Here is a 14,038-nt window from a genome sequence, read left to right as displayed (position 1 = left end):
GCAGCTTCCCTTGACTCAGGCGCTCATGGCCAGGGGTGGGTTGAGGATGGAGGCCGACACAGAAGCCGGCACCAACCACACAGGCTGCTGTAGTAGGGAAAGGACTGTGCTTTGGGAGCCCACCTCCTGGGGGAGGCCATCTCTCACACCTCCTGCTTTGCGTCTGAAACACTTGTCAGTGGTCCTTGTACCTCCTACCCGCAGGCAGCTCTTTGTGGACGCTCTGTCTTGTACTCGTCTCTAACCACCAGCACCCCATCTAGTGCCCGGTGCGGGTTGAGTAAGTGCTTGCTGAACGGATGAGCCTCCGTTTCTTCATGAACAGGAGACTGGATGGTCCATAAGACCCTTCAGATCACAGAACGGGTGTTTGGAGGAGGGAAGCGTGTCACCTGAGCACGAGAGTTTACAGTTTCTTCCACGCTGTTGGGTCCTCTTCTGCTTTTCTTTAAGGCTGTTGCAACCATCGGCTTTGTTGAGCAGTCTCCCTTCGGGATCCTGCCGGCAGTGTTTGAGCTGGCTCCGGGGCAGGCCGTATTCATGCAGGTAGGTGATGAGACGCTAGCTTGTCTTTCCTTATGATTGGTTGGCTGTTTCCTCAACTGCTCGCTTGATATCATTTGCCTCTCTGGTTTTTTGTTTTTTGCTGCCCCACACAGCTTGTGGGATCTTTAGTTCCTGGACTAGGGGTTGAACCCGGGCCACCGCAGTGAAAGCACTGAGTCCTAACCACTGGACCGCCAGGGAGTTCCCGCCTCTGTGTTTTCATGACCCAGATATCCACTCCCAGGTCGCAGCCTTGGCGGTTTCTGTGTAGGAGCATGCTTTTGCATTCTGTGGGGTGATGTCATTTGACTCTCCTGTGACCTCCCTCACAGAGCAAGTGCAGAAAGCCCTAGCAATGCCACCACGATCCCTGAGCGTTGCTTGCCCACCCGTGAGCCTGGGGGTCACCTCCACCAACATCTGAGCTGCCTCCAGGATCTCCCCTCGGCCCTTCAGTCTGTCTTGGACCATCCCACCCCCTAAATCTGGTACCTTTCTTCTCTTTCCTGTTTTATCCTCAGTTATATGGTCAACAAGGCCCGCCTTCCTTAGGCCTCATCCTGAACCTCTGCAGAAGCTCCCAGAGTCTGACCTCCGGGGTGTGGGCTCCTCCTTTCCTAACTGGCCCCTTTCCATGGTCCCTTGGGCCTGTCACACCTGCTCACTGGTCCCCAGAAGAGGCTGTGAGACATGGTGATGTCTTCCTGCCCCTGTCACCCCACCCTCTGCTCCAGGAGTCTGACGCTGTGCTGTCCCATGGCTGGGTGTGGGGCTGCCACAAGCGTGCATGGCCTTCCTCACTTGCCTGTTGAAGGACGCACCCACATTCAAGAGTAAAAGCTATCTGGGTTCTGGGGAGGGGGATTTGGCCTACACCATGTCATCAGGTAGTGAGAGCCAAGAGCCATAGGTTCTCAAACTCAGCTGCACATGGCCGTCCCCTGAGAAACTTGCAAACACGCTGACATCTGGGCCCCAGCCCTGAGGTTTTGAGTTAATTGGTCTGGGGTGTGGCCTGGGCATAGGATTTTTCAAGCTCCCCAGGTGATTCTGTGTGTGCAGCGAAGTTTGAGGACCACTGCCATAAGCTTCTTTGCCAAGATGTAAAGGAAGGCTTCCTTTATCAGCTCCTTTCCAGTTTCAAGGGTCTGATGGGGTCTTGTTCTGGAGCGATGCTGTCTTGTTCATGTCTGTGATGATCTGATCCTGATAAGAACCTGGCTTTTGGAGTCGGGACGAGGCCAGTTCAGGAGCACAGTAGGGATTATCCATCCTCCTCTGTTGCCGAGGGGTGAGCCGGGTCCTCTTGGCATAGCCCAGGCCTTGTCAGAGCCTTGTGGTGGCTTTAAGGAATTGGGGCTGGTCACCCCTGCCCAGGCCATGATGTCCCCCTCATCCCATCCTCCTGTGATCCCCAAGGAAAAGAAGAGAGTGGCAGCAGCAGTCTTTGGGGAGCAGTGGGGGAGTCAGGGGGAGGTTTTCCCCTTTCCATTCCTTATGTAAATTTTGTTTACTGATAGGGATTTTGTTTGTTTTAAAATTTATTCATATTTCCAAATAAATAGATTCACATGATTAAAAATTCAAAAGATGCAAATAGATGCACAGTGAAATGCTCTCTCTCCCCCCAGTTCCTCAGCCACCCAGAGGCCACAGCCTTACCAGGTTAGAGTGCCCTCCCAGAGATATGTGATGCCTACCTAAGCAACTGCACATGGTTTCTTCTTTCCTTTGTTTCCATTTTTCCTTCACACAAATAGTTGCCCACTCTGTGCTCTGTTCTGCACCATGTATTTTCCACTTACCGTTTCATATTTTTTACAGCTGCATAGTATTCCACTGGGCATATGAACCATAATTTAGGTCAACTGTCCCCTGCATGAAGATTATTTCTGATCTCTGGCCATCTCAGGGAATAGCTTATACATACATCACTCTGTCCTACCAGAAGGATACAGTCCTTGATGTGCATTTGCTGACTCAGGGTCTCTGCTCTCATAATTGTGATACATGTTGCCAAAATCCCCACCATGTGGATTGTATCAATTTGTACTTCCAACCACAGTACGTGAGGGTGCCTATTTTAATTCTCACACCTTTGCCAATACAGTGGGTTATCAAACTTAAAAAAAAAAAACCTGTTATCATGGACATTTTAAAACATATACAAAAATAATCTGAAAAAGAATAGCTATACATATATGTGTATAACTGACTCACTTTGCTGAACACCTGAAATTAACATAACATTGTAAATCAACTATACCTCAATTTAAAAAAAAAAGAAAGGGCAGAAGTCCAACTGGCCAAGCAAAAAAAAAAGAAAAACAAAAACAAAAACCCAAAACAAACCTATATACAAAAATGGAATAGTTGAATGATCACCCATGTACTCATTACACAGCTTCAACATTTATCAACTCTTGGCCAACCTTATTTCCTTTATACCCCTCCGTCTCTTCCCACCAAACCCTGCCCTGCCCCTCTAGATTATTTTGAGGAAAATTAAGGTATCCTATCACTGTGTTTATGATCGCTAACTTTCTGCTCTTTGCCAGTAGGAGGCATGAAAAACTGTTCTCCTGGGTGGTTTGCATTTCCACTTCTTTTATCATGAATGAGGTTAAACATGTTGTTATTTAAGAGCCACTTGTATTTCAGTCCTATGAATTCTCTCTTCATAGCCTTTCAACACGCTCCCCAAATTAGCCGGTGGAGCCTGGGATGAACCCCTAGCCTTAGGGAAGGGGCCGGGAGGGGAGGGAGAAGTGGAGACCGGAGGGAAGGGGGTGCAGCTGAGAAGAAGAGGGCGAGGGGGTAGAAGCCCCCTGCACGGGAGACAGCGGGACAGCCCTTCTTTCCCCAGGTCCTGTTCCTCCCAACCAGCCTGGGAAAGGCAGAGCAGACCTTCATCATCGTGTGTGACAACTGCCAGATAAAGGAGCTGGTGACCACAGGTGGGCTTGGGTGCGCTCCCAGGGGTGGCTCAGCTGCGCCTGGTCCCCCCTTGTGGGTGGGGACACTCAGGGGTGCTGCAGCCTCCAGGGCTCTGGTTTGGGGCCTCTAGCTCTGGTCAGACCTTAGAGACCCAAGCCAGAGTGGGCTTCGGGACTGTCCCAAGGGGCCTTCTAGTGCGAGAGGGATGGAAACCTGGGGGGCAATCTTTTATCGAGTCACTCTGAAACTCACCGTGATCTCCTTTGGGGGACTGCCAGTGACTCACACAGGAACGACCAGGGCACCTGTATGTTCCTGTACAGTTAGAAGGGGCATCCTGCTGAATTTCCTTAAGGTGCCCTGTTCCTTCTTTCCATCCGTCTGTCTACCATCCACCCAGTTTCACTCACCAGGTATTAATTGAGTGCCTGCTACATGCTATGTTATCAAAATCACCTTCTTTTGGTCTGTGGTGACGTGGGGACATGAACCTGTGTGCTGTTGGCTCCCTGTTCCCCAGTGTGCACTTCCCGGGGTCACGATCACGGCCGGTTGCATGTGGATGGTGGCCTGGGTCCTGTGACAGCCTTCGGCCACAGAGTCCTGGTTTCAGCCCTAGGGAAACTTCACTACTGTACTTTTTCAGGAATCGGGCAGCTGGTGGCTCTGGATCTGATCTATGTTTCTGGTGAAAAAAGTCAGCCGGAGCCCGGAGAACTCACAGACTTAACAGCCCAGCACTTCATACGCTTTGAGCCTGAAAACCTTCAGTCCACGGCCAGCAAACTGCTGATTATTAGAAACGCCACGTGAGTGACGCCTGTGAGGGACCCCAGCACACACCCTCCCTCCTTCCTCACCTGGCCTGAGGTCCCAGTGAGGCTGGTGGTTCCTTCCAGAGGCCAGGGAGGAATCTGGGCACAGGATGGAAGGATCCAGATTTGCACTGTCCATCACGGTAGCCAGTTGCCACATGTGACTATTTAAATGGAAATCAATTAAAATTAAGTAAAAGTAAAAACTCACTTCCTCAGTGACACCAGCCACATTTTAAGTACTCAACAGCCGCACGGGTAGCTGGTGGCGATGATATTAGACAGAGCCGATTTATAAGATGTCCGTAACTGCAGGGAGTCATATTGGACGGTGTTGCTCTAGATCTTCTGGAGCATCCTTAACCAGGAACAGTTTTCCAGAGAGGTCCTGCCCAGCCCATGAGGGGAAGCCATCCAAGTCCCAGCGTCAGACAGATGATGGCCTGTGGGTTCAGCTCTCACTGCCATTTATTCCCTGACCATCCTCTGAGCTCCGTCATTACACCAGGACAGACCTTGGGGAGCCTCCCGGCCAGACTGCCCAAGTGACCCAGGCCTTGCACAGGCTCTGTCTCCTGGCAGGATGAGTAGTTCTGACCTGCCGTCCCCCTCACCGACACCTGCTGTCAGCAGCACGCCTCGAGTCCCACCCCTTCCACCACCATGGAGTTGTCACCGCTCCTGTTGGCAGCCAGTGGGCACATATCTTTCTGGCCAGAGCAGTAGTCCTGGGAGGCCGGAGCTGGAGAGGCAGAGGGTGGGGTCGATGTGGCAAAAACTCACGTGGTAGAAGATAAGGCAGAAAATTTTCCTGATATCTGGGGGGGTGCCTGATGGTTAGAGCATGATTCCCCCAAATCACTGTGGCTCCAGCCTCCAGCTGCTGTGCGGGGCTGTGCTGGGAGGTCTCCAGACTCCCTGCCCCCTGTGCTCTCCCTTGCCCAGGTGCCCCCAGGCTCCTCCATGGGAAGGGCCTGAAGGCTGACCTGGCCACTTCCTGCTCCTGGGTTGTTTCCTGCTCACTCTGGGAGCAGGGCCAGGCCAGGCCGGGGGTTGGGGGGACCTGATTCTGGCAGAATTGGGACATGGCCTTGGATCCACTGCCTACTGTCAAGGTCATCCCCACAGGCACGTGGAACTGGCCTTCCGCTGGCAGATCATGAAGCCCAACCTGAGGTCCCTAATGCCTGGAGAAACCTACAGCCCGGACAGCATCAAGTCCCATCCTGACAGGGAGACGGCCTTCTCCATCGCCCCCGACATGGGAGCTCTCAAGCCCCACACGGACCACGAGTTCCTCTTGAGCTTCTCTCCTCGAGAGGTTCGAGTGCGGCCGTCTTGGTGGTCACACATGATTGGGTCACGATGTTTTCACCCTCTGTCCCTGTTCTTTGGTGACAGTGAAGCCACAGCTGACGCTGCCGAGATCCCTAGCATCCTGCCGAGGCTGGCGCTTAGCTAAGAGCGGGGCCAGTGGCCGGGCTTGGTGTGCAGCTCGTTTTGCCTGGTCCCGACCCTGCACACCCCATCTGCAGCCAGAGCCTGGGCTCGTTTCCTCGGCTCTGGTGTCTTCCGTGTCTCTACTACATCAAAGGTGTTACCATTCCTGCCCAGCCCACAGAAGCCCCCAGAAAGAGTGAGGTGGGGTTCCCCAGAGTGAGGCTCACACGGCCCCCGCTTTCCAACACGAAGCCGTGTGTGTCCCGGGCGAGGTGGGGGGGGGAGTGTGAGGGGGATGCCGAGGGACCCTGGCTGGTAAGAGAGCAGGTCTGCCTCTCAGCATGCAGCCACCTCACGGCCTCTCCCGGGAGGGTGCGGTGATTCAGACTCGTTGAGGGCACTGCCAAGGGAAGCAGCGCTGTGTCTCGTGGAAGACCTCTCTGGGGGCCAGGCCACAGGGAGGAGGCATGCCTGCCCTGGCTCCAGCCTTCCCTGGGGCAGGCTTTTGTCTTCAGGGTGCTGCGTTTGCCTTGCAGCCCGGGGATTTTCACAGCGTGCTCCAGATGGTGCTGGAGGAAGTCCCAGAGCCCATGAGGTGAGCGGGAACCGGGCCCCTCGCTGAGGAGTGGGCAGTTGGGCATGCTGGGGGAGGTGCTGGGACGGAGTGGAGGAGCCCCTGACCCCCGGCAGGCTTTGGCGCGTGGGAGCGCCTTGCCTTGCCCTGGCACCCAGGCCTGGAGCGGGCTCCGCAAGCAGGGAACAGCTCGCGGGACTCGCCACCCTGGAACCTTGGAGCTGTGCCCCAGGCTCACGGTTACCGCTGGGCAGCTAGGCTGGTGGCCCCTGGGTGGTGGTGACTAATGAGGGAAGGTTTTGTCCCATGGCGTCACCTCTGCCAGCGCTTGCCTGAGCAAGCTGTCGGTGGGGGGCCTCCGGTCAGCTGGTGTGGAGGTCCAGGCTGACGCTGCTGCGGGGTGGTCCCTGGAGGTGCAGGGAGGGACCCCCGTCCCAGGCCTGTGGTTGAGCTGCCGTCACAGCCACAGGCATTCATCTGTTTCAGGGCATTGCTGACGCCTCTGATTTCAGGGGGCTTGGGAGCTGTGGGCAGGGGGCACTTTCTTTTCACAAGACCAGAGATAGGGGACACGATGGCTCCTAGCTCATGGTGGGTTTGTGTCCAGTTTGGACTTGGAAAACCCGAAGGATCCCTTGTACTCTGTGGATGACGTGATTGTCCTGGAAATCGAGGTGAAAGGCTCAGTGGAACCTTTCCAGGTTCTCTTAGAACCATATGCCCTCATCATCCCCGGGGAGAACTACGTTGGGATGACCGTGAAGAAGGATTTCAAGGTAGGTGGTTGTCCCTCCCCAGCCTCGGCTGCCCGAGATGGTGCTGAACTCGGGCGCGAGCATGAGGAGGAAGTGGCTGGCGGGGCCAGCAGTGGTGGTCGCTGCAGGGAAGCTGAGGCTCTTCCCAGAGCCCCGGAACCCACTTGGTTTGAAAAGACGCTGGGCCGGGCACGTCTGTCATTTGTCAGCTTCCCAGCATCCTCCAAACGACAGGACTGTGGCACCCTTTCCTGGGTTTAGGGATCTTTGACCGGCCGTGGCACCCACAAACCCTGCAGTGTGCGTTGGTGCCATTGGGTGGCTGGGATTTAGCTGGGAAGGTGTCGAGAGGACCTCTTGTGAGCCCACAATCCCGCAGTCCTTTAGCAAGTACAGATCTGACGGGGAGGCCGGCTCGGGGTGTGTCTTTCAGATGTGGAACAACAGCAAGTCAGCCATCAGGTACACGTGGGGGAAGATCAGTGACTGCCACGTCATTGAAGTGGAGCCCTGCGCAGGGACCATCGGTACTGCAGGGACTGAGGGAGGGGCTGGCTGGGGAAGGAGAGCTCGAGGTGAAAGGGGCCTGTGCAGGGGTCCGTGGCCCCCTGATCCGCTCCAGCCGCCGCCTGGCCCTGTGGTGGGTAAGGAGTCCGCCAAGGCCAGGTATCTGAGCCCGGCCACAGAGGGGACCTGCCCCTGCTTCCTTTCTCCACGGCTCACCTTTCCTCTCCCTCAGAGCCCAGCGAGGTGGAGGATTTTCAGTTGAACTTTACCGGGGGTGTCCCTGGCCCGACGAGCCAGAACCTGCTGTGTGAAATCAAAGACTCCCCCTCACCAGTGGTCTTACACGTCGAGGCAGCCTTTAAGGTGCCTCTGGTGGGGCTGGGCGGCTGGGTGGGCCGGACGGGGAGCCGGGGTAGGGCACAGAGCCCACGGCCCGGGTGGCCCAGTGACGGGCCCCTCTGGGTGCCTCAGGGTCCTGCCCTCGTCATCGACGTCTCAGCCCTTCAGTTTGGTTTGCTGTGCCTGGGGCAGAGAGCCACAAACTCCATCCAGATCCGGAACGTCAGCCAGCTCCCGGCCACGTGGTCCATGAAGGAGAGCAGGGTCTGCCTGCAAGAAAGGCAAGAGGGCGTAAGTCCTGCGATGCTGGCTCGTGGTGCCACCCCCCCCACACACCCCCATCACACCCCCCGCCCCAGGAGCCGAGTAACCCGCGTGGTATGTGAGCCGTGGAACTGTTGCTGGTGTCTTCAGAGCGTGGAGGCTGGGAGAGGAAACGCCTGCCTGGTGACCTTTGCCTCGCAGAGTCCCCCATCCCCTGTCTCTAGGCAGTCAGGGTCCTTTCTACAGCAGAACTTAACCCCGAACTGGATTTTCCTGTTCCTTTCAGAGCAGCCAGAGTCAGGAAGAAAACGGGCAGCTGACTTGGGCAGGAAGCTTCCAAAAGGCCTCCGGGGAGGGGCAGGCCGCGGGGCTCCTTGCAGAGGTTCCCAGCCTGCTTGCAGTTTTGAGTACCTGCCACCAGGTGGTGAGCTTGCTGCCCAAACCAAAAGGCTCCAAAAGGAAAATCATTTCCACTCAAATAGCACTTTTCCTTTTACTCTAAAATTAGAAAATATTAAAAGTGGCTAAGCATTGTCATCATCACATTTAAATTATGGCATCATGTTTTGTTTTGTTTTTTCATAAATTTATTTTATTTTTGGCTGTGTTGGGTCTTCGTTGCTGTGCACAGGCTTTCTCTAGTTGCTGCGAGCGGGGGCCACCTCTTCGTTGCGGTGCGCGGGCTTCTCATTGCGGTGGATTCTCTTGTTGCGGAGCACGGGCTCTAGGTGCGCGGGCTTCAGTAGTTGTGGCTCATGGGCTCTAGAGCTCAGGCTCAGTAGTTGTGGTGCACAGGTTTAGTTGCTCTGCAGGGCTTGAACCCGTGTCTCCTGCATTGGCAGGTGGATTCTTAACCACTGTGCCATCAGGGAAGCCCATGGCATCATGTTTAAACACCATGTTAGGGGAATTCTCTGGTGGTCCAGTGGTTAGGACTCAGGTGCTTTCACTGTCGGGGCCTGGGTTTGATCCCTGGTCAGGGAACTAAGATCCCGCAAGCTGCGGGGCACAGCCAAAAATAAAAAATATATATATATATATATATATTATGTTCAATCTTGAACAAGCCCAAGCCACACCAGCAGGCAGCTAGCTATAAACCACTGGCTCACTATGCCCACCCTTCCCACGTGGTGACTGTAGCTCCGTCGGAGCAGCTGCTGCACGTGCGAGACTCTGGCCAGGTCTGTCTGGTGAAAGCACCCTCCCTCCCCCGGTCCCCCATCCTGCTGCCCACTTCCCCTGTTGGTCAGAGGGCCGCACACTTTTCCTTCCACATTCAGGAGCTGAGGAAAGAGAGTCACAGCCACACATACATCTTATCTGCCAGTGCACCTTCCCTTCTCCAGGACTCTTCCTTTCCACTTGGAAGCCACTCTCCTTACCTGGCGGCCTCGCTTCTCCACTAGGCACCCTGAAACTTAGAAGTTATGACAGTTTGCATCGAATTGGCCAACACCATTGCCAAGAAACATTGCCATGTGGTCTGTTCCACAGGCTTGGAGTTAGCACTGGCCCCCCCAGGGCTCACTGGTCACGCTGCTTGGACCATGGAACCACAGAGGCTGGCGCTGGGACTGTGGGCAGGGTGCTATCAGTAACCTTTTCTTCAAATGAAACCTCCAACAGAAGCCCAAGATCTAGAATAGAGTATGACTGTTCTTGGCTCCCAGAGGCCCCCTCGTCAGGCATCCCTGCCCCACCCTGCCACTCCCCACATCCCGCTTCCCTGCCCTAGGACTTCTGAGCAACCCCTGGGATTTCCCAGAGCACAGTTGGAAACTTACGGACCTCAGCCAACCTCATCACTTGATAGAGGAGAAACAGGGAGGGACAGGGGCTTCCCCGGGGCCACACAGCTAATAGGTGGCAGAATCGTAACAGATCCCAGTTCTCTGATTCCCAGTCTGTGTTTTTCTCCCATTGTGAAGAATAACTACATTTTACAGTTGAAGTAATTGTCAGTTTCACAGTACATTAAGATTTATGTCCTAATCGAAGCTGGTAGCAGTCCTGTCTCTACAGTTCTCTGCGCTGTATTCTTGTGAGCTCTCAAAAATAATGTTGAGATTTGGGGTTTGTAGATGTCCCCAGGCCAGGGGGACCCAGAAACCCAGCCCCAGACCATAGCCCCCCCCAGCCCCCAACACCCACACCCACCGGGCTCCGAAGGAGAGGCACGTGAGGAACAACGAGCGAAGAAAGCAAAGGGGCTCTTTCCTTACCAGCAGAGCTTGGGCCCAAAGCTTGGACAAGCCAGGCCAGAGCACGCCAGCCACGTTTCCTGGGACGTAGGCCAGCCCACCCTCCCTCCATTGCCAGGGCGGTGGAACCTCTGAAGTGAGAGGGCACAGGGCCCAAGATAGCACAGCACGGCGGCCAGGGTGGAGGTGGGGTGGGACCGGGCAGGGGCGGCCAGGTCTCCCTCCAGGCAGGTGCCTTGCACTCCTTCATGGCCTTGGTCTCAAGGAAGGAAGAGACCAAAGAGGAGTAACCTCCCTCCTGGCTGTGATCTTTCAACGTCCAGTGACACCCCGACTAGCCAGTGCGGCCCATCTGGGGCCCTGGGGCCGCACAGTCAGGCTGGTGCTCCTGGCCTCAGCCAGGACAGGAAGAGGGGCACTCTTCTCCCCAAGCCTTTTCCTTTCCCTTTTAGTGCCTGGTATGGGGCAGGGGGTGGGCATGTCAGGTGAGTGGGAACTAGCCTGCAGTGGGGCTGAGTGAGGTGAGGGCGTGACGGGGTGGGGAAGAGACCACGTGGGTGTGTTACCAAACCAAACTTGGGTCCGCTAGCCCACGTGCAGTAAAGCCAATCTACGGACACCAGGTTGTGGTGAAGGAAGGTGTAGTGTTTACTGTAAGGTGCCAGACAAGGAGAATAGGTGGCTCGTGCTCAAAAACCTCAAACTTCCTGAAGGGTTTCAGCAAAACATTTTTGAAGGCCAGGTGAGGGAGGTGGGCCGTAGCGTATGTGATCAGTTTGTGCACAGTTCTCTGCTTGGTGGATGGTGAGGTAACAGGGCGGTGTCACAGGGGTTAACGTTATCAGTCCTCAGGCTCCAGTAGGTCTGGGGACTACGTGCTCATGGTCATCAAGTAGTTAATTTCTTCCATTTGGTGGTGGTTTTAGCGTCTGTAAAACAACTTAGGAAACAAACGTGCAGCGGATACTGTCATCTAGGTGCTTCAGAGAGGAGCTACAGCAGAGGATATGGGGAGGGGTCTGTCCCAGAAATGGCACAGTTACAGGTGCAAAGGGCAAATCTGTGGCCACGTGGAAGCTTGTCCCCTCCCCTAGTCTGGGGGCTTGGTGGCTTTCCTTACTTGAAGCCGACAGCTCCTGATGCGCGCCTGCGCAGCGGGGCGGGCAGACCTCTCAGGGCCACCACGCCGAGGGCAACTCCCTCTGCCTTCCACCTCCTTTCCTTGGAGACTCAGTTTTCATCCTCTTCGTCCTGAGCTCTTGCTCAGCTGTGTTCCCCCACCCGCTTGCCTCCTTCCGCATCCTAGAAGTGCTCGGGGGATGAGGGTGGGGGCAGCTTGGGGGGCGACCCTGGTTGTTCATGGCCAGCACCCAGTTCTGCAGTTGCACGTGTCCCCACTCCTCGTCCTTCTCCCCATCAGGTGTCTCCCTTCGTCATCGAGCCGTCCAGTGGCCAAGTTCAGCCGCTGGAGGAGTGCAGAGTGAGCATCACGTTGGAGGCCCGGCACTGCCAGTGTCTGCAGACCGTCCTGGAGCTGGAGGTGGTAAACGGGACCTGCAGGTGAGGGGGTAGTGGGGGAGCCAGTACGACACACTCTATGCCTATTCGTGGCATATTTATTTATGTTGTGTGTAGTTACGTATTTGTCTATAGACGTTTCAGAATTTAAAGGCCTTGATATGTGTTTATCCTATGAAATTTGGAAATTACAGAAAAGAAAATGATCCATAATCTATTACCTGGAGATCATTCACTAGTAATATTATGGGGTATATATATCCTTCTAGTGTGTATATGCTAAAGGAATATACATTAATGCAACCACTTTGGACAACACTTTATTGTTACCTAGTAAGGGTAACAATACCCTTGGTCCAGCATCAGTCCTTCTGGATATAATCCCAGAGAGACTTACACGTGTGCAGTGGGAGCCGTGTGCTCATGCTGGAAGGCTCATAGCTGGACTGTTCATGACAGTGAAAAACTGGAAACAGCCAACGTCCATCAACAGGAGAATGGATGCAAAATAACTGTGGCAGATTTTCTCTTTTATTGGAATACAATTGACATGTCACTAAGTTTAAGTTGTACAACATACTGACCTGATTCATTTGTATATTGCAGCATGATTGCCATTGTAGCGTTAGCTTACACCTCCATCACTTCACCTAATTATCATTTCATTTTTGTGGTGGGAATAATCAAGTCTCTCAGCAGATTTGATGTATATAATACAGTATTGGTATCCATAAGCACCATACTTCACATTAGATCTTCAGGACCCATTCGCCTGCTAGTTGCAAGTTTGTACCCTTAAACAGCATCTTTCCAGATGCTGGGCACCCCCAGCCCCTGGTAACCACCATCCTACTCTCTGTTTCCACGAACTTGGCTTTTTTAGATTCTACCTATAAGTGAGATATTACAGTATTTGTCTCTGTCTGACTTATCTCACTTGGCATAATGTTCTCAAGGTCCATCCATGTTGTCGCAAATGGCAGGATTTCCTTCTTTCTCATGGCTGAGTAATGTTCCATTGTACGCATATACCACATCGTCTTTATCCATCAATCTGCTGACAGACAGTTAGGGTGCTCCATACCTTGGCTGTTGTGAATAATGCAGTAAACATGCGGGTGCAAATATCTCTTTGATATCCTGTTTTCACTTCCTTTGGCTATATACCCAGAAGTGGAATTGCTGGGTCAGGTGGTAGTTCTATTTTTAATATTTTGAAGAACCTTCATACTTTTTCTGTTATGTCTGAACCAATTTACATTCCTACCAGTGGTGTACAAGGGTTCCCTTTTCTCCACATCCTCACCAACACTTGTCATCTTTTGTCTTCTTGAAGAGAGCTGCTCTAACAGGTGTGAGGTGATATCTCATTGTGGTTTTGATTTGCATTTCCCTGATGATTAGTGTTGCTGAGCATCTCTTCGTGTACCTGTTGGCCATTTGGATGTCTTCTTTGGAAAAATGTCTAGTTCCTCTGCCCATTTTAAAATTTGATTTGTTTGGCTTTTTGCTATTGAGTTGTATGAGTTCTTTATATATTTTGGATATTAACCCCTTATCAGATAGGTGTTATTGCTGACTGAAAAAAAAAAAAAAAGCACAACCTAAAAGTTGAGAATTATGTTTTATTCTGGGACCTTACTGAGGACTATAGTCCAGAAAACAGCCTCTCAGATAGCTCTGAGGTAAGGGAGGAGCCAGAATATATGGGAGTTTTTGCTGGAAAAAAAAAAAAAACATACAGGGGAACATCAAAAGACTACTGCTAATCACAAAAAACAGACATCTCAAGTTAATGATTTTAGTTCTTTTCTGTGTATGGGAAGATGCAAGGTTCTGGGCTTATTGAAATCATTCCTTTAATATGCATCTTCACTACTTATGGCTGGTACCCTGTCTCTCTCCATCCTGAATTCCCCTCAGGGTGCACTGGTGGAGGCAGGTGCAGTGACTGCTGGCTTGAGGGTTGCAGCATCCTTTGTTTACTGAAATGGCAGGCAGCATTCTTTGTCCACAGTGTGCAAATACTTTCTCCCATTTGGTAGGTTGTCTTTTCATTTTGTTCAGTGCTTCTTTTGCTGTGCAGAAGCTTTTTAGTTTGATGTAGTCTCACTTGTTTTTTTTTTGTAATTAATTATT

The 14,038-nt window shown here is 53.1% G+C and overlaps 1 protein-coding gene across 1 annotated transcript in view; it reads left to right on the top strand.

Moving 5' to 3' along the window:
• The window catches only part of DLEC1 (DLEC1 cilia and flagella associated protein), a 102,307-nt gene that overhangs the window by 67,143 nt on the left and 21,126 nt on the right, over positions 1-14,038 (top strand). The window contains exons 11-20 of the mRNA XM_082348295.1: positions 454-546; positions 3,413-3,503; positions 4,130-4,292; positions 5,427-5,619; positions 6,275-6,333; positions 6,920-7,088; positions 7,501-7,594; positions 7,807-7,937; positions 8,046-8,204; positions 11,802-11,941. Coding sequence (XP_082204421.1) covers positions 454-546; positions 3,413-3,503; positions 4,130-4,292; positions 5,427-5,619; positions 6,275-6,333; positions 6,920-7,088; positions 7,501-7,594; positions 7,807-7,937; positions 8,046-8,204; positions 11,802-11,941 — 1,292 coding nt within the window. The remainder of the gene's footprint in view (positions 1-453; positions 547-3,412; positions 3,504-4,129; positions 4,293-5,426; positions 5,620-6,274; positions 6,334-6,919; positions 7,089-7,500; positions 7,595-7,806; positions 7,938-8,045; positions 8,205-11,801; positions 11,942-14,038) is intronic.

Source organism: Balaenoptera borealis (genome assembly GCF_965194805.1).
Source record: "Balaenoptera borealis genome assembly, chromosome: 12".
NCBI classification, from domain to species: Eukaryota; Metazoa; Chordata; class Mammalia; order Artiodactyla; family Balaenopteridae; genus Balaenoptera; species Balaenoptera borealis.
Note: the sequence above shows the minus strand (reverse complement) of the source record. Positions and strands in the feature narration are given on the sequence as shown.